The 19,379-nt window shown below is 51.7% G+C and overlaps 1 protein-coding gene across 6 annotated transcripts in view; it reads left to right on the top strand.

Moving 5' to 3' along the window:
• ELMO2 (engulfment and cell motility 2) overlaps positions 1-17,687 on the top strand; it is a 39,093-nt gene extending 21,406 nt beyond the window's left edge. For 3 of the 6 annotated variants that reach the window (XM_027622524.2, XM_027622521.2, XM_027622522.2), the window contains 13 exons: positions 29-107; positions 3,207-3,257; positions 8,169-8,291; positions 8,647-8,781; positions 9,360-9,464; positions 9,545-9,653; positions 10,071-10,207; positions 11,258-11,421; positions 11,525-11,637; positions 11,821-11,928; positions 12,892-12,974; positions 14,632-14,709; positions 16,136-17,687. In XM_027622524.2, coding sequence (XP_027478325.1) covers positions 29-107; positions 3,207-3,257; positions 8,169-8,291; positions 8,647-8,781; positions 9,360-9,464; positions 9,545-9,653; positions 10,071-10,207; positions 11,258-11,421; positions 11,525-11,637; positions 11,821-11,928; positions 12,892-12,974; positions 14,632-14,709; positions 16,136-16,336 — 1,486 coding nt within the window. In that variant the 3' untranslated portion in view covers positions 16,337-17,687. Of the gene's footprint in view, positions 1-28; positions 108-1,259; positions 1,296-3,206; positions 3,258-8,168; positions 8,292-8,646; positions 8,782-9,359; positions 9,465-9,544; positions 9,654-10,070; positions 10,208-11,257; positions 11,422-11,524; positions 11,638-11,820; positions 11,929-12,891; positions 12,975-14,631; positions 14,710-16,135 lie in introns of all 6 variants that reach the window. The other 3 variants (XM_027622527.2, XM_027622523.2, XM_027622526.2) reach the window with 3 other exon arrangements.
• The last annotated feature ends 1,692 nt before the right edge of the window (positions 17,688-19,379 follow it).

Raw genomic sequence — 19,379 nt, 5'->3', positions numbered from 1 at the left:
CCTCTGCCTTCTTTCTCCACTGGCACAGCTCCAACCAGGAGATTCAGACCTACGCCATTGCACTGATTAACGCGCTTTTCCTGAAGGCTCCTGAGGACAAGCGACAGGTCTGTGGCTGCCTTTTCAAGCTTTTCATCCGGGCTCTTCCAGGAGAAGAATTGTCTTCCACGCACCCCTTGTTGTGCAGACAGCCATCACATGGCCATTTCCCCAAGCATCCTTCCTCTCGCCCCTCTGTGTCAGGGGCCCTCAGAGCGGCCTTGCTAAGGAAGGCCTGGGAGGCCCAGGTCTCAGGTCAGAGCATGGCCTGCAGACTTTTTCCTCCGAAGGGCCCAAGAGTAAATATCTTTTGCTCTGTGGGCTTATGGCCTGTGTGGCAGCCAGTCAACTTTGTCATTATAGCACGAAGAGCCTCCGACAGTAGGTAAACAAGCGGGGGTGGCTGTCTTCCAAAAAGACCTCGTATACACAGCGAGACGACAAGCCCAGGCTGGTCTTCGTTGCTGACCCAGGCTAGAGGATCGAGAAGGGAGAGGACCCTCTCGGCATCACCGTCCAGTCCAAGGAAAGTGGGACAAATGAGATCCTTACTTAAGGAAGCCAGAGTGGGGGCACTTGGCACGAAGTCTGATGTATAAAGATCCTCAGATTTGAAGCTGCTTTTCTTCCCCGGCCCTTTAGCTGTGCAAAACAATGCACACAGCTCTGTTCTGAGACCCGGTGTCCTCCCCTGTGATACGGGAGCAGCAGCCTATGCCCCGGCTACTGCACAGGGCTGTCATGAGGAAAAGCCCCCTGTTTTACGAGTGAGGAAACCAGGAATAGGCCGGGCCGGGAAACAAGCATGGACCCGAGCCCAGGGCCCGGAGGTTTAAGTGCTTTTCCAGGCTGGGCAGGTTCTTTAACCTCTCGGGTCTCTAACGAAAAAGCCAGATTAGATGATCTCTAAGGGCCCTTCCACCTCTGACACTCTAGATATCTCTGGTTAAAAAGCCCAGGTGGCATACAAAAGAAAGACTATTAGATTCTCTGTCCATACCATGGGCTCTGGAAGTTGAAATTCATGTTGTGGGATCATGAACCAAGCTCTTGGTGGCTTCCCGTGGGAGGACCAGGAGCATCTATGGTTCTGTGTGTCCTTGTCTTTCTTGGATGGCTTTGTTCTGTTAATCTCTCCCTTCCTAGTCCTGTTTTGAATGTAAGCTGACAGCTCATTCTTCCATCTGCTTCTCTCTGTGCTTTTTGCTTTCTGCCGGCAGGACAAGCACCTTAACCCTCTAGACCTGCCTGTCACTGTAAGTAGCACCGCCGTATGGAAAGGGTCCCAGCTCTCTTCCAGGTGGGGAGGTCAGAGCTGGGCGAGAACCTCTTGTTCTGACCGAGGGGTTCACGGAACTCCAAAACCCAGGGAAAGGTTGTGTGCTGTAAATCTCATTCGTCAGAACACTCAGGGAACGTGCTGGAGACTAGTGTTACATCCAGGATTAAGGAGACGCCTGCCCCAGGGACTGCTGCCCAATCTTTCCTTTGTAACCTGTCTTTACATAAGTTTGTGGTTCAGCCAGGGGAGATCAGATTCAGAAACAGCCTGAGACTTTCATGTAGATGATACCACGGATACATCGCCTTCCAGCTTGGTATGGCAAAGAGTAAAGGTAAATCCATGTTGCTTTGGATGCGTACTAGACCATAGGAACTTGAAAAAGTTTAGACAGTTGTCAGGAGGGAATTTGCATGCTCATTTCTTGGTTGGAGCTTTAGAGGTCGGCTTTCCGAGGCTATGAAAGAGGATGAGCACTTTCCCCCAGCACTGCAGAGAAGCTTCTGGTCTAAGGCCATTATATTTTAGCAGTAGGCCAATGTCAATTACCCACTTTGTAAGTTGTCCACAGCAAGATTTAATCTCAAGCCAACCTCCTATAGCTACCAAAGAAGTTTCTGGGCCACCTTCCTCCTCTGCCAGCCCAGTGTGTGCTCAGGGGATGCAAAGTAAAACTTAATGTGCCTGGCAGCGTCAGCCATTTGGAATATGGCTAGAGATGTAGAAGGGAGAGGGAAAGGCCTTTTAGCTCTGAGAAAAATGAGAGTGCTCACAGATACTGCTCCATGGGAGAGGTGTGACAGCTCCCTCAGGCCCATTGATTTAGAATTATCCATAAAATTAAATTAAGGCAGCAGTTTAGAAAGTGAAATCATACTAATTAACATGGTAAGAAGCGATGGCTGAGATTGGCAGTAAGAGACAGAAGAATTATGAAAAGCTGTCAGAAAGATTAAAAGCACAGGAACCTTGGGACCATTTTGTTGAGGGAAAAACAGCCGCACATTTTGGAGGTCCTTGGGGTGGCAAAGTGGCAGAATGCACCGCTCTTCTGGGGAAGCCAAGTCCTCGGCAGTGATGAAGTTGTAATTATTGTCGTCCCTTCAAAAATAAAGAAATGTCTATCATATATTTTTAGAGAATTTGTGTAAGAATGGTCAAAACAAGGCCCTTGAAGCTTCGCTCCCTGGAAGACTCCTTTATGTAGGATCCTTTATTTCCTGAGTGTGCTAAATAAATAGTTACTGTCAGAATCTGAACGAAATACAATAAAAACACTGACCCTATTAGGAATTACCCAAAAGAACCAACATGCTGTTCTCCAAACCAGTCAGAAGTGAATCGCAGCTACTTACTGTGGCAGAGCATCTGTGCCCCGGCTCCACCAGGTGTGGCGCTGGGGGGCCGCGGAGGGGGCGCTGGGGCCAAAGCCCTGTCCTTGGGTTGGAGGAGGCCCTTCCAGCCTTGGGGTGGGTATCTGCCTGGAACGGTGCATGGGAACCATCTCACTGCTCTGTGCTCCGTACGCATTGTCCGTTGCCCAGCATCTTTGTGACTCGAGTGTCTCGTCCTGAAGTGGTCTTTGTTCCCCTTGGAAGATGATGTGGTTGACTGTGCCATTGGGGAGGGACGCCCTATCTGAGTCAATTTGCCCTCCCAGAAAAAAAGCAGGCAGGAATTTTTTAGAGTACAAAATATGTTTGATGGTCCGTGGGGTTTTTTGTTTTTTTTTTTTCCATTTGCCCATTTTTTATCTGAAAGGAGAAAAAATTTCAGAGAAAAAGCCCCAGAGCCACGATATCACTTGATAGTGACTATCAACTTGATAGTTGTCACAGCGGGGTGCCTGCCACCTTGCCTTACATTTGCTTGTTTTTCTCAACAGGATATGGCCAATGCATTTGCACAGAAGCACCTTCGGTCCATAATCCTGAATGTAAGTTCCCAGAAAAAGCTGCATTTTTTTACTGGTGATAGCAATTATTACTGTTACTGTAGTTGTATTATTATTGTTGAAATTACTGTTGCGTGGGGAGGGCGCTCAAAGGGAACCTACCAATAGATAGGTGCTAATAAACCCTTGTTAAGCTAGAACGCTTTTTTCTCGTAATCCTCTGTAAACAGAGCTGTTTCTAGGAGGCCCTCCCACCAGGAATCCCAGAGCCTCTGAGGAGCTAGGAAGGCCAGCCAGCCGTGCTGTTTGTTGCCCTGCAGCTCCAGCAGTTTTTATCCAGAAGAAATGTGTTAAAATAGGCCCCAAAGAGGAAAGTAACTCGTTCAGCTAACACCAATCAGACCTGAGTTGTGTGGGGCACGAGTAGGAAGGAATAAGACAGTGTGTTTGCTCTCAAAGATCTTCCGGTTCCGTGGGACGGCGCCAGAACACCGTGTGCTTGGTGCTTCCATAGAGCTTCACGGTCTGGGGGATGGAGGAGGAGCAGGTGTCTGGAAGCCTCTAGAGGAATGAGGGCAGGTGAGGCTGAGGCTTCCTCAGCAGACCGAGAAGGGGTGTGTGACTGGGTGGAGGGTGGGTCAAGGAGCAGACGTGTGCCGGGGCTGGAGGCTGGAGCGCAGCAAAGACCAGGTCAAGTAGGGCCTTAGTCTCTCTCCCAAGTGCAGCTGAAGGGATTTCATTGGGATGGTGACATAACCAGGCTGGCATTTAGAAACCTCACACTAGCAGGTATGTGTGTTTCCAGGGGGTGTGGTGGGGAGGGAGGCATCTGGGAAGAGGGCTGACTCCCTGTCCCCGCATGGGGATGTGGGTGGGACAGAGCTGGCTGGGGCGGGGTGGGGGGAGGTGAGAGCTGGGGATCTGGGTGAAAGGGAGGCCGTTTTATCAGTTGTCAAAACCAACGGAAAACCAGGAGGCCACAGTGAAAGGAATAAAATGAGAAACGAGAAGTCAGGTGTGAAAGGCTTGGCAGTTCTGAGCATGAACTTTAGAGTCACCAGCCTCCACTCTGCCATTAACCAATCTTTGATCTTGAGCAATTCACTTAACTTGAATTTGCTTTGATTTGTTCATCTGGATGTGAGGCCTGAACGAGCTCTTATATATACAGTGCTTAGCAGGGTGCCTGGTCCTCGGTAAGCACCCCGCTCACATCAGCAGTTCTTTTACTGTGAGCAGGAGACAAAGGTGGTAGAATTCAAGAAGTGAGCTCTGAGCACTTGCAAATTCAAGCAACGGCCTGCTCTGAACACACAAAGCCCACCTCTTCACCTTGCAGAACCAGCTCCTGCCCACTGGCCGTTTCCCTGGTCAGAGCCCCACCGCCAGCCAGGCAGGAGGGACGCGAGCAGACACTTTGGCCCGCCGCCCGTGAGTCATGCAGAGCGCACAGGTCCCACGCGTGCTTGCCCACATTCCTGAGCAGCCCTCTTAGGCGCTATCCTCTGCATGTGTGTGTTTTGGGGGGGACACTTCTAAGGGAAATGTAATGAATTTCGAGGCTTATTATTTACCTCAGTAGGATTAGTTCCGCTCATTTCTGGACAAACCTTGGAACAAGCGAAGATTCTACGATAGAAGACAATGCAGGGTCAGGACTCAGGACTTAAATGGTCTGCTCCGAAAATGCTTAATCCGTGCTCACTGAAGTCCCAGCAGTTCACGGAGTCAAGCCAAAGAGTGCAGGCCTTGAATCCCTCAGCAGTCAAATAGGACTTGAGCTAAAAGCTCTGCAACCGTGACTTCTCAGACAGGCTGAGTGATTACCTCCCCGCTGTGATGTCTCTAAGTTTGAGAAAGGGGGATTCAAGTGAACAAAACCCATATGACATTAACTTTAACCTCTTCTCAAAGTGGTTTGATGAATTATAGAGAGAGGAGAGGAGGAGGGAAGGGTAGGGAGGCATCGGAGCGGCAGAGGGAGGGGGCACGGAGAAAGGAAGAGGCTCAGAGGGAGGCAAAACGAGGTGTGGGGGGGCCGAGGAGACCCCCGCAGTGAGAGGCTGGGGGTGGGTGGCTTGCTAGGGCGGGGGAGGCGGGGAGTGGAGAGCTGCAGACAGCCACCATGTGAAGGAGGTGAGGGCCTTAGCACACACTGGTGAGGGGTTAGGAGCAGCACTGCCCGTGGAACCTTCTGCAGCATGGAGGTGCCGTCCAGATTGGGGGCCACTGACCATGTGTGGCTCCTGAGCACCTGAAATGTGTGTAGTGCGACGGGTGAGCTAAACTTGTAATTTTTAAAAATTTCAGTTAAATAGGGTGCCTGGGTGGCTCAGATGGTTAAGTGTCTGCCTTCGGCTCAGGTCATGATCCTGGAGTCCTGGGATCGAGTCCCACATCGGGCTCCCTGCTCCTTGGGAGCCTGCTTCTCCCTCTGCCTCTCTCTCTCTCCCTCTCTCCGTCTCTCATGAATAAATAAATAAAATCTTTAAAAAAAAAAAATTTCAGTTAAATACCCACATGTGGCTTGTGGCTGCTGTATTAAGCTGTGCAGATCTCGAGAAATGAAGAACACTCTGGAGTCACATGTCGGGGAAAGGAAGTCTAGAGCAGCGCCGTCAAGTGGAAATATAGCACGAGCCACTTACTTCATTTTTTTTTTTAAGGATTTTATTTATTTATTTGACAGAGAGAGAGAGACAGTGAGAGAGGGAGCACAAGCAGGGGGAGAGGAAGAAGCAGGCTTCCCGCTGAGCAGGGAGCCCAATGTAGGGCTCGATCCCAGGATCCCGGGATCATGACCTGAGCCGAAGGCAGATGCTTAATGACTGAGCCACCCAGGCGCCCCCACTTATTTCATTTTAAATGTTATAGTAGTAACAGTAAAAAAGGAATATGGGAAATCAATTTCAATAATATATTTAACTTAACACACTATATCCCAAATACTATGATTTCAGTGCGTAATCAATAGGAAAAAATGGGTAATGACATATTTTACATTTTCTTTTTTTTTACACTAAGGCTCTGAGATCTGGTGTACATTTTACATTTGTGACATATCTCAGTTTGGACTAGCCACCACATTTTAGGTGTTCAGCAGCCCCATGTGGCTGGTGGCTACCAGATTGGACTGCACAGGTCTAAAGACATTGATCTCGAGCCAGAGCAAACTTTAGAGTTACGGAACTTTAGAGCAGTGCTGTCCAGAAGAACTTTCTGTGATAATGGAAATTGATGTAGGAAAGACGTTATTAGGGTTCGAAGCCGACGGCCAAGAAAGAATTCTTGAGACGTCTTTGGTGCAAAAGGGTGATTATATTACAGCACGGGGACCTGTGGGCAGAAGGAGCTGCAGTGGGGTCATGAGGAGGGGCCCATTATATACTTTCAAGTTGGGAGGGGGTTAGGGATGGTGTATGTCTCTGAGGAATTTTGGAAGCAAGGTTTCCAGGGACCTTGAGGGGGCTAGCTGTTGTTGGGAAAAGGTCATTTATTACCGTCTAATAAAACCTGAGTCATGAGACCTTTCAGATGTATATTGGTGGGCCATATGCTTCTGGGATGATTGCCAGCATGTATCTTGGGGGGGGGTTAGAGATAAAGGAAGTTTCCAAAGGAATTCTTATACGTTAAAGTAGACTTACAGGATTGGGGGTCTTGGGGTAGCAGTCAGGCTAGGATTGCCTTTTGCCCTTAGCAAAGTATTAACATTGAGGCAGTTGAGTCCCTAGAGGAATGTCACTCTGCCTGTTTCAAGGACTTGTCAATGGGCTGTAGGTAGTAAGGAAATTGAATAATTTTTCTTCTGCCTTTTTTTCCCACATCAGAAATGTTTTATATCTACTCTATCATTGGGTGGTAGTCACTGGCCACTTACACCTGTTGAGCTTAAAATCTAGCTAGTGTGACCAAAGACCTGAATTTTTAACTTCAGTGAATTCTAACATATACCGAGTGGCTACCATATTGGACAGTACAGCTCCGGAGACACAGAGCTAGACTGAGTGAGAGAACATGAAGGACACGGAGGGAGTGTGTGTGGAAAACTGGGCAAGAGTCTCATTTGGGTGAGAAGAGACCAAGAACGATTCAAGATGGCGGGTAAGACAGAGAAAAAGCAAGAAATACGAGGGAGCAAGCCAGGAAGAGCAGCCATTGTGGGAGTGAGAGCAGGACAATAGGAGGCAAGAACGTTGCCAGGCGTTGATCAACCCAAGGGACACGGGGAGAGGTAGCATGTGAGAAAAAGAGGTGGGGCGTGAGGAAAGGGGGGAGCCTGAAGTGGGCTGGGCATCAGAGGGACGGAGGTGAGAACTGAGAGGGCGTGGTGGGAGTCCTGGAAAGAGAGGGGGCAGGGCAGAATACAGGGGACACAGGGAGGGGAGCAGACACAGAGCGATAGGAGAGAAGGTGGCGGGAGAGCGTTGGGGGCTGGACAAGGAGCATTAGGTGTCCTCCTTCGTGTAGGTGTCTCCATACTATTTCAAGAAAATGGCCTTTCCTAAAGCCTCTATTTGGTGAGGCCATGCACAACATTGTATTTTTCTATGGGAAGACAAAGCGGAGTCCTCCGCACACACTGTCTGTTGTCTTGGATTGAGTGCCCACTTGGAGGAAGGTCCAGCCACTGAGCTCTGCATCAGAATCGTAGCGGGGCGGCCTCCCTTGTCTTTGGCGTGACCGGATACAGCCTCTGCCCTTGGTTCCATTTCCCCTGCCCAGGGGAGTGTGGAAAAAGGGACTGTGCCCTTGGGGCCTGCAGTGAATCATCTCAGCCTGAATCGAGACCTTATGCTCCATCCCTTCTAGAACACGAAGTCTCCAAGTTCCGTGTGTGGGAGGGAAACCCTGTTCCCTGCCCAGCATACTTTCTTTTTCACCAGCATGGATGTGAGTCTTCAGGAGAAGAAAATCAGTTCAGCCCTTGCCCCCTGCCTTTGCTTTTTCCAGCATGTGATCCGAGGGAACCGCCCAATCAAAACTGAGATGGCCCATCAGCTGTATGTCCTGCAAGTCCTGACCTTTAACCTTCTGGAAGAAAGGATGATGACCAAGATGGACCCCAATGACCAGGTAGGTGCTCCGTGGGACCAAGTACTCTTGGCTTAAGTTGTAGGCCGTTTGATACGGTGCATTCCACCGTTAGGCTCCACACTGAGCACCTGATGTGTGCCAGGGACTGTGCTCGATTGTGTCTGCAGAAATGGTTTGCGTTGCCCTGGAAACCTGGCGCTGCCTCCCTGCCATCTCTTCCCGCTGGGTGACTCTCTGGGCCAAGCCCACCTCTGTCCCTTGAAGGTGGAGGTGATGCCTTCTTGGAGACTGAGCAGGGCCAGAGTCCTGCCCAGGAAAGCCCAATCTGCTCTCTCTTTTCCTTGCTTCCCTGGGTTAGCTGATTTACCTGCTGGCTGTCTGTTTCACTTTTCAGGCTCAAAGAGACATCATATTTGAACTGAGAAGGATCGCATTTGATGCAGAGTCTGACCCTGGCAACGTCCCCGGGAGTGGGCCTGAGAAGCGCAAAGCCATGTATACCAAGGACTACAAAATGCTGGGATTCACTGTAAGTTTCCCAGAGTATGGATCTGGGAGGCCTGCTCCCCTGACAGGAGGTCAGAGGGCACACCCACACAGAGCCCCGAGAACCCCCCCTTCATCATGGTGGCCCTGGAATCAATGACACCAAGAAGCTGGAGGGGCCCTGACACTTAGTTGGCCTTGGCGCTGGGGGGTCACACATTTCCGTGCAGCATTTGGCCCCTTGGAACGAATCCATCTGTTGGAGGGTCCAGGAGGTCAGTCACGCGGGCAAAGAGAGGACCTCTCCTGAAAGCAGCGAGGTGCTTTGAAAAGCAGAAGTGGCTATCTTGTGGTAGGACACACTTGAGGATGGAGTTAATTCAATTAAACACTGAGCGTGCACCTACCCCCCACTCAGCACACAGTACGCTGGGCGCTGGGGAGACGGAATGAGTCGGCACAGTCCCAGGGCAGGAGCTCCCCATCTCGCAGAGATGGTGGGCAGGAAGGAGGTAACACGAGAGCTGGTGGCATGGACAGGAGGGCAGTAGGGCGTCCCCTCAGGTGGCGCTGCACACGGGAGGCTACCGAGTCTGAAGTCCGGTTCCTTGATTTCCCCAGAACCATATCAACCCAGCGATGGACTTTACCCAGACTCCTCCTGGAATGCTGGCCTTGGACAACATGCTGTACTTGGCTAAAGTCCATCAGGACACCTACATCCGGGTAACAGCTGGGGGCCAGCTGGCTCAGCCCTGCCGCCACATGTCTCGCCTCCCTAACCCCCCTGCCTTCCTCCCCCCCAGATCGTCCTGGAGAACAGTAGCCGGGAGGACAAACACGAGTGCCCTTTCGGCCGCAGCGCCATCGAGCTCACCAAAATGCTCTGCGAAATCCTGCAGGTTGGGGAGCTGCGTAAGTCCCCGCCACCTCCCTCTTCTTTCAGCGACTCCGTAATCAGGAGACTAAGGGCCCTCGCGGTTACAAAGCTAGGTGTCAGTGGGACGGGACAACTAGTGTGCTTTGGGTGGGCAGTCACCGGGTGAGCCGTGAGCCGTCTGATCCGTGCGTACGGGAATCATGGCTGCTGCTTGGTTTGAGTGGGTCATTGCACGTGTTCAGGAGCTGCGCCTCCATCCGTTTGCCCCCGTGTGTCAGGCTAGCCGAGCCTGAGAGAGGGCAGAGCCAGACCGAGAGAAGAAAGCTGAGGAAGTAGAAAAAGGCCCATCCCACACTTTTCACTCGCCTTGGCCTTGGCTCTGCTTTTGTTCCTTGGGACTCGGGTGCACGCGAGTGCCCAGCCTCACCCTCCCTGCTTCTCTTGCTCCGTAGCCAACGAGGGCCGCAACGACTACCACCCGATGTTCTTTACCCATGACCGCGCGTTTGAGGAGCTCTTCGGGATCTGCATCCAGCTGCTGAACAAGACCTGGAAGGAGATGAGGGCGACAGCCGAGGACTTCAACAAGGTCCGTGTCACACAGCTCTGATGCCCACGGCTGGAAGCCGTCACGTGACAGTCGGTGACCACTCTCCGGAGCCTGGGGAGCCCCTGATCTGGGAAACCAGCGTGTCCGCAGCCCCGGGTCACAAGATGCCACACCGGAGAACCTCGGGCCCCTCTGCTTGTGCTTTCTCTGTAGCCTGGAGCAGGGGTCTGCCCCTCAGTGCCCCGGGCCCCTCATGGCCCCAGTGGAGCCAGTACCTGCCCGCCTGTCTCCCGTAGAGGGCAGGAGGCTAAGCCTAACCGTACTAGCGCTGGTTGACTGGGCGCTTGCTGTGTCAGGCCCTTGTGCGGTTCCGTGGCCAGGAAACGTTAGGGCGAGGCGTGGACTGGCAGGATAGGTCCGTCCTGGCAATCCACTCAGTCGTTCCTGACGCACACCCAAGTCCCCACGCTCCGCGGAGCACTCACTGCTGGGCCCTCCAACGCTGACGGTCCAGAAGCCGCTCAGCTCATTGTAAACAATCTGCGAGGTATGAAGACGAAAGTTCTCTGTAGCTCCACCATCCAGTAATGACCACGTTCACGTCTCCCTCTAGTCTTTTCTCTTGTAGACTTTGCCCTGCGTGGGCTCAGAGCTGCCCAACGGGCCATGGGATGGCCTGTTTTCTCTTTCACTATTGTTTGAGGGGAGGCGTATATCCGAAATCGAGTCTTCTTTTCTCTGGCTTTAGAGATGAGGAGAGGGAGGCCTGCAGACAGCAAGTGGCTTGCTCAGGGCACAGACTAAGAGATGGGGTCAGGATCTGAGCCTCTTTCTCTCCGACTCCCAAACCCGTGCTCGTTCCAGCACACTGTCGACTAGTTGAAATTTGTGGGAAAGAAAGCATTTGTCCCTAGCAGGCATTTGTCCTCGAGAACCACCTAAGAAGGTGTGTGCCTTGGAGAGTCAGTATTCTTGCTCACCCAGCAGGTGTCTGGGGGTGCTTCCAGGGCGGGGGCAGAGCCGGGCTGCTTGCACCTGGCCTGGCCCCTCAGCAGAGGGGCTGAGGCAGCCGGCTTCCTTCCCACTCAGGTCATGCAGGTGGTCCGAGAGCAGATCACTCGAGCTTTGCCCTCCAAACCCAGCTCTTTGGATCAGTTCAAGAGCAAACTGCGTAGCCTGAGCTACTCTGAGATCCTGCGACTGCGCCAGTCTGAGCGGATGAGTCAGGATGACTTCCAGTCCCCGCCAATCGTGTAAGTGCCTCTGGGTGGCGGGGGACGGCGGGGGGTGGGGTGGGAGGCACCCCCAGCCCCGCCGCGTCCTCACCTCCCCTTGCTTCCGTGCGCATCCCCCCAGGGAGCTGAGGGAGAAGATCCAGCCTGAGATCCTGGAGCTGATCAAGCAGCAGCGTCTGAACCGGCTCTGTGAGGGCAGCAGCTTCCGGAAGATTGGGAACCGCCGGAGGCAAGGTGAGGGGGCCTGGGCCACTGGGCTGGTCCTTACCTCTCCGAGTCACCACACGGGAGAGGGAGGCCTGCTGGACAGAGCCTGCAGGGAGGAGGCCGGGAACATGTCATCCTTTTGCCCTTCATGTACCCTGGCCTTTGTCAGAACTGTCGCTGGTCACCTACTTGTCTTGCCTTGTGTTCCAGAACGTTTCTGGTACTGCCGCTTGGCACTGAACCACAAAGTCCTGCACTATGGTGACTTGGATGACAACCCTCAAGGGGAGGTGACGTTTGAATCCCTGCAGGAGAAAAGTAGGTTCATTTCTCCATCGATGTCTCATAGTAGCTGGACTCGATGTCAGGAGAACGGAGTTCTTTTGTTTTTTTTTTTAAAGATTTTATTTATTTATTTGACACAGAGAGAGAGAGGAGAGAGCACAAGCAGGGAGGGCAGCAGGACTAGGGAGAGGGAGAAGCAGACGCCCCGCTGAGCAGAGAGCCTGGCACCGGGCTTGGTCCCAGGACCCTGGAATCATGACCTGAGCCGAAGGCAGACGCTTAACTGACTGAGCCACCCAGGTGCCCCAGGAGACCTGAGTTTTAGTCCTGGCTGTCTCAAGCTGATCATCTGGTCGTGGACCGCTTGTCTCCCTGGACCTGTCTGCTCATCTGTGAGAGGTCCTCTCTACCTGGACCTACCTCACAGGGCTGCTCGGGGAAGTCCGTAGGATCCCCAATGGGAATGGGGCTGGTAGATTGTCAGGGGTGCTACAAGACTGTATTGAAAGGCGGTGGTACAGCTGGGGCTCTAAAGCCAGACTGCCTGGATTCGAATCCAAGCTTTGCCGTTAATTCTAATTAGTGCAGGTTAATTCTCACCTCTGCCTTGGTTTCTCGTGCAAAATGGGAGCAATAGGCACATGTCCCTCATCAGAATTGAATGAGTCATGTACGTCAAGGCCTTAGGACAGGGGCTGGCAGGTAGTGAGCACGGCTGTTTGCGCTGGGGGCATTGCACCTTCCTCACGGTGCCGTGGAAGTGACGTGAGTGTCTAAGGCCCCGGTCCTCGGGGAGACGATCCCAAAGCCCTGAACTGGCCCCCGGTGAGATTGGGCGCAGCCCAGCAGGCCATGCCCCCCGGAAGTAGCACCAGGCCACTCTGTCTGAGCTGACACAGCCCTTTGGTCTGGGGGCTGGGGCTCCCCTTTCAGCCCTGATGCAAAGACCCACTCACGGCGTGACTCTTCCAGAGACTAATTCCCTTCATTTCCCAGTTCCTGTTGCAGACATTAAGGCCATCGTCACTGGGAAGGATTGCCCCCACATGAAAGAGAAGAGCGCTCTGAAACAGAACAAGGTGAGTGGAGCAGCAAGCCTGCCGGAGTCATGGTCACGGTCACTGTCAACGGTGACGCTGGAGGGTTCAGGCGGTGGTCGCGGTTTAAGTACACGCTCTCCCGCCCCCCTTCTCTCCCTCTAAATTATTCCTACGGCTCTTACTAAGAATAGTTTTTTTTGTTTTTTTGTTTTTTTTTGGTGTAGTGTTCCATGATTCATTGTTTGTTCATGGAATAGTTTTGAACATACACAGAAACAGATAGAACCCCCACATACGCATTACCCAGCCTCAACAACCGTGGCAGGTCCTACCCATCCGCTTATTGTTACATCAAAGAAAAAAGTCAAGTACGATGTCATTTCCTCTTAAATACTTAGAATGTATCTGTAAATGATAAGGACTCTTCACATAATCGCAATACCGTTACCATACCTGAAAAGAAATTTTAAAAGTTGTCATTTAATATCAAATATTCCATATATGTTTGCATTCTTATAAATAACATAATTTCTCTGTGTAAAAATTTATAAATGCTTACGTGTGCACACACACGCGTACTCATACCCGTTTTGTTCACTGAAACAGAATCCACATAGGATGTGCACGTTGTGATTAGTCTTTAGTTCCTCTTTCTCTTTTCCACCTTTGTTTTCCTCTTTGCAGTTTATTAGTTGAAGAAACCAGGTTGCTCGTTTGGTAGTTTCTCAGAGTCTGAAATGTGCTGATTGTCTCCCCGTGGTATAGTTTAACTTGCTTCTCTGTCCCAGATCTGTACGTTGGTGGAGAGATTTAGGGGGAGGCTTGATCCAGTTCAGGTTTGACCCCCTTTTTTGGGGGCGTGGACAGGATGACTTCCTAGGTGGCATTTTGTTCTGTCAAGAGACACGTGATGTGATTGTCTCTCTTTTTGTGATGTTAGCAGACTCTTGGTGCTAAGTGCCTCTTCCACGAGTAAATTAAGATTTGCAAACTAGTGGTGTTCTAATGAGGTCATTCTCATTTATGAGCTGAACTACTTCTCTAAACAGAAACTTACCATCATCTACTCTTGGCTTCCCAGTGGTCCAGTTTATATAAGAAAGGAGAGTAAGTGCTTGATTCTTTTCCTTTTATAAAAGTACCTACTTTTAAAACAGTGAGTTGGTTCTCTGGTGTCATCCAACAATGACAAATTTTGTGTACGTGTTTTGTTTTGTTTTGTAGTATTGTGAACTCATGGATTTAAGCAAATTGATTTTTGTCCCAGTCCATTACAGTTATGTTGTTGATGCTTAAATTCTCTCATCTTTGGCCACAATTTGTTCCTGTTCTGGTGGTTTCTAAACTGTTAAGACTTTCAGTCTGATCACCAACATATGTACCTACATATGTAGGTAACCTACAGTCTTGGACTCTGAGATACAGAGGTTTTGAGTGTTGAGAAATGACTTTTCTCCAGTGTTAGGAGCATCCACATGTTAGGTGTGACTCAGGTGGGGAGTGGGTGAGTTAGCGCTCGTACCACGACGCCTCGTCTCCAGCCACACTTGTGCACGTGCTGGGGGCCTGATGATACCACGTCTGAGTCAGCGCCTTCAGTGACGGTGCCAGGTGACAAGGAATTTGGCCAAGATCTTGGCGCGCAGAGCCCAGGCCACCCCACCGCCCCACGGAACTGAAACCCTTTCTCTTTAAGGAGGTGTTGGAGTTGGCGTTCTCCATCCTGTATGACCCTGATGAGACCTTAAACTTCATCGCACCTAACAAGTATGAGGTGAGCAGTGTGATCCCGCTTTGGACAGCCCCGCCCCTTCTGTGACTCTTCAGCTGAGGGCAGGAGTGGGCAGAACAGGGACATCCCCCAGAGGCAGGGGACCACAGCGTGTCATGAAGGCTTTTTGGTGCCGACGATCTGCCAGGCTGGCGTCCATCCCCCTGGGCTGGGCTCCCCAGGTTACTGCTCTTCGGCAGCAGCCGTAAGTTGCCGTTAGAAAATCAGGGTTACAGGGGATAACCGAACTTGTCCGGACTGGGAAGACTCTCCCCCTTTTCAGTCTCCGCATGACCACCTTCTGAGCAAACCCAACAGATCCTCCCTCCTCGGGACTCCTGGGCACAGGTGGTAGAGGGTCTGGCCTTGCGCTTTGAGGCTGATGGGTCTGGCCTGCCTGACACGGGGCCTACAGTTGGACCTGCAGCACTGGAAGATACTCGGTGTTACATGAGTAACTGTGCTTGAGCCCCACATGGCTGCTGAGCTCGGGGAGCGTCAGAGGGGACTAGAGGTGGGGCTTCTGGAAGAGGAGACACTTTGGCAGCCCCGAGCTGCCAGTGGAATTCTGTTGGAAAGAAGTGAAGAACTAGGGGCACCTGGGTGGCTCAGTCGGTTAAGCGGCTGCCTTCGGCTCAGGTCATAATCCCAGGGTCCTGGGATCGAGCCCCGCATCGGGCTCCCTGCTCGGCGGGGAGCCTGCTTCTCCCTCTCCCTCTGCCTGCCTCTCTGCCTACTTGTTCTCTCTCTCTGCCAAATAAATAAATAAAACCTTTAAAAAATAATAATAATAGAAATGAAGAACTAGCAGGTGGGGAGACAGGTGAGCAAAGGCAGGGAGAGAGACTGAGCAGGAGGAGTGAGAGAGGGATAGGTCGACAGTTCTCTGGTATTCCTCCTAATCAGGAGGCCCTCAAGTTCAATTTCTCTAGCACTTACTTTTCACATTTGTTGACTGGGCTTTTTTTTTTTTTTAACTGTTTTTGAAACAAAATTGAGATCCTACAGTGATTCCTTTTGGGTCCTGCTTTTTTCACCTAATATGTGTCTCCCTCCCCCCAGCCGTTGCTCATTTCCTGGGCAGTTTTGGCTAGTTGATGCGCCAGTACTCAGGTCTCGTTTTGCTGTATTCATTAGTTGCATTTTTTTAAAAATCATATTTAAAAAAATAAATAAAAATAAATCATATTTCAGATTATCTTAGGAAGCTTAAATGTAAATCCCTCATAAAAGCCAAAAGGTTTTTTTTTTGTTTTTGGAAAGTGAATGATCACCTCCCCTTTTATCTTTGTCATTATCCCAAATCAGCTCTGCCTATACTAAGTAGTGTCAAAAGAGACCACGGTGAATCCTCTCAGCAAAGGGACCTTCGCAGGCCCTCCGGCTGACCAGGGGCCACCATGTGATGTTTTGCAACTTGCTCCCACAGTACTGCATTTGGATTGACGGCCTCAGTGCCCTTCTGGGGAAGGACATGTCCAGCGAGCTGACCAAGAGTGACCTGGACACCCTGCTGAGCATGGAGATGAAGCTGCGGCTTCTGGATCTGGAGAACATCCAGATTCCTGAAGCCCCACCGCCAGTGCCCAAGGAGCCCAGCAGCTATGACTTTGTCTATCACTACGGCTGAGCCTGGAGCCAGACTCCACGGTACCCAGGAAGGGATTTGGGGCCCAGGAGAAACATCCACAGACTGGTGCCTTGTCTTTTGCTTGTACAGAATCTGTAGTGACCACGGTGGCCAGTGAATGCCAGCCATTCCTCAGACTCCCCTCAGACCACCCAGAGCTGCTTCTTGGTCCCTGCCCACCATAAGGCACGAAGGCAGGGTGCTCGGCCCTCCCTGTCACTGCGGAGCCCGGGATCGGAGCGTGAGGAATGAATAGCAGATGCCAGGGACTGCTTGGGCTGGAGTTAACAAGAGTCACTCACCTTTTCTTCCTGAGCCTGCTCTCGGGTCAGCTGGATCCCCGTGTGGGCAAGAGCTAGCCCAGCAAAGGCTGCCCGCAGAGGACAGACGTCCTGGGTGTGTTGAGAGCCTCACAGAGACTGCCTTTGGGTGACCCGTGCCTGTGTCTCAGATCCAAGCAGAGGCCTTGGCCTTTGCTTGGTAGATGCCTTGCCCTTGCTTTCATCGCCTTCGTGAGGGCTCACTCTGGCCTCATTCAGTGCCAATAAGCTGCTGCTACTGAGGCTCGGCTCTAACATCTCTGGTCTCCGGAGCCACCAGATCTCTCTTGCCCACACAGTTGTCTGGGCAGATGGAAAGTTCTCCCTACCAAGCTCTCAGGCTCTAATCCTGGCAAGTCAAAGATGTGCGAGCTAAGTCCTACCCTCTAGTCTCAAAGAACTCTGCAGGGAGAGCCCAGACGAGGCCTGGGCTGAGACTGGTGAGGCCACTAGAGTCCACTCCCTTCCCCCCCCCCCGCCCCCGCCATTTTTATCTTTTCCTTCCTTAGAAAGAAATCTCCCGCCTAACCTGAATGGCAGCCCCCTCCTCTTTGCTTTCCTTTGGCCTCCCCGACCTCAGGAAGTTTGGCCTTCCCTTCCCCCTGCCATCCCAGTGCTGTGGTTTCTGCCATTGGCCATGATTTCAGGGAGCTAGCTGAGGCCACGGCTGTGCCGACGGGCTTCCCTGGTGCTGCGGCACTTGTAAACCACACACCCAGCCTCTGTCCTTGGACATGTGAACACAGCGGTATTTGGTCTTGGTGGCCCGGCTTGGTAGGTACTGCCCGGTGAAGAGTGTACTATATATTTTCTTTACTAGAGGCCATACTTATACAGACGTGTATATATATTTATATAAGATCTACCTATCCTAGGACGGAATGTTTGAGGGAAAATAAAATTGGAGGCTCTCCCTAAAAAAAGAAAAAGAAAAATACCACTTCCAGTTGTGAGCCAAGAGAGTAACCGAGAGCAGCCAGGAGCTTCCTGTCAGTAACCATGTTTTCAATAAATACTCTTTCATGTACAAACTCTGGTACCTGTTAACAGCTGTTTCTCTGTCCTTGCTCTCCGCCCAAGGGAGCTTTCACCTTCACAAGCTTTCATTTCATTGTGTCTTTTCAACCATTTTGCCCTCCCTGGGCATGCGCGCGCACGCACACACACACACACACACACACACACCTCGACAGTTAAGGATGCTCACAGATTGTTGCACCAGGACAAAGTGTTTTCTGCTGCAGCTTGCCGGGCATGGCCAGGAATGGCATACTGTACACCCCCATGAGCATAGCCTCCCTCTCCTCCTTGCCAGGGATGCAGCCAGGGAACAGCTCACATTCTTGTGACTTACAAAGAAGACACATTCTTCACCCTGTGTGTCGCCTGTGCTTAGTGCCCAGCCTTCCAGTTGGAGTTTTAGACTGTTGCTCCAAAACTCAGCCTTGGTAGCTGGGAGGCTTGAATGAGGGTGGTGATGAAAATAGATATTTTCTTTTCCCTCTGAGGGAGAAGGGGGCGAGGACAAGCTCTTTCGAAAAGCGCAGCAAATGCGTGCAGTATAGGCCTTGAGGACTGAACACAGCCAAGACCTCGGACAGTGATGGGTGCCATTGTGGGTACTTGGTAGGTGCTGAATGAGCAAACTGGGCTGCAGGATGCCAGCTGGCAGGAGCGGGGGGCAGCAGGGGTTTGCAGAATGCACTGCTTACACTCTGGGCTTGAACCTTATGTTCAGAGGGGCCAGGGAAGCCAGCCGAGTCACTCACAAGGATCCACGTTTGCAGCCGGTGTTAGAGGGAGAGCGCAGGAGGCACCGGGAGGAGAGGGCAAAAAACCCCTAACTGGCCCCCATTCTGCAACCCTAGCCTGCTCTGCCCTCCTCGGGGTTCTTGTGCCAGGCTCTGCCTCTTTTAATCCAGCCTGCAACATGAGTGGGATCTGAATCTCCTAGCTGGCATTTTTGAGACCACTGCAACTGACCCACAGCTACTTTGCCAACCACGGCTTTTAACTCTCCTTATAAACAACTGGGCTTTAAGCCAGGCCCCAGCCTTCCCCTCTCATTTCCTCTGCCCTGGCAGCCCCCCACCATTCACCAATCTACTGAAATTAAGATAATTCTTAGTAAGTTTAAGGCACACAAATGTTTCACAAATGTGTATTATTATCTCCCATGGATCTTCTAAGTCCTAAAATTTAATGCCCCTGACTTCTCACACTCCCCAGCTGGCTTAAGCTCGCAGAAGAAAAAGCCCATGAGAGATTTCTTTATCTTTGTGGTTCTATGATTGCCCAGCACTGGGTTGGGTAAATTAATCTGTTCAATAGAAGTAAACAGGTGGGGGCGCCTGGGTGGCTCAGGCGTTTAGCGTCTACCTTCGGCTCAGGTCATGATCCCAGCGTCCTAGGATCGAGTCCCGATGGAGCCCCTATTCGGGCTCCCTGGTCGAGGGAAGCCTGCTTCTCCCTCTCCCACCTCCCCCTGCTTGTGGCCCCTCTCTCGCTGTCTCTGTCAAATAAATAAAATCTTAAAAAAAAAAAAGTAAACAGGTGGCTATTTTCCAGCTGCCCCGGGTGCGCATGCCTCTGCAGCACGCACCGGGGCTCCAGAGCGAGGCCGATGGAGCGCAGGAGACAAGCTAAGACAGCACAGGAGCTGCTCAGCGCTGGGTCTCCGAGGACGGTGCCAGCGGGCCAACCTCCGCAGCCCCGCCCCGTCC

Source organism: Zalophus californianus, chromosome 8, assembly GCF_009762305.2.
Source record: "Zalophus californianus isolate mZalCal1 chromosome 8, mZalCal1.pri.v2, whole genome shotgun sequence".
NCBI classification, from domain to species: domain Eukaryota; kingdom Metazoa; phylum Chordata; class Mammalia; order Carnivora; family Otariidae; genus Zalophus; species Zalophus californianus.
This window is presented reverse-complemented; position numbering and strand designations above follow the sequence as displayed.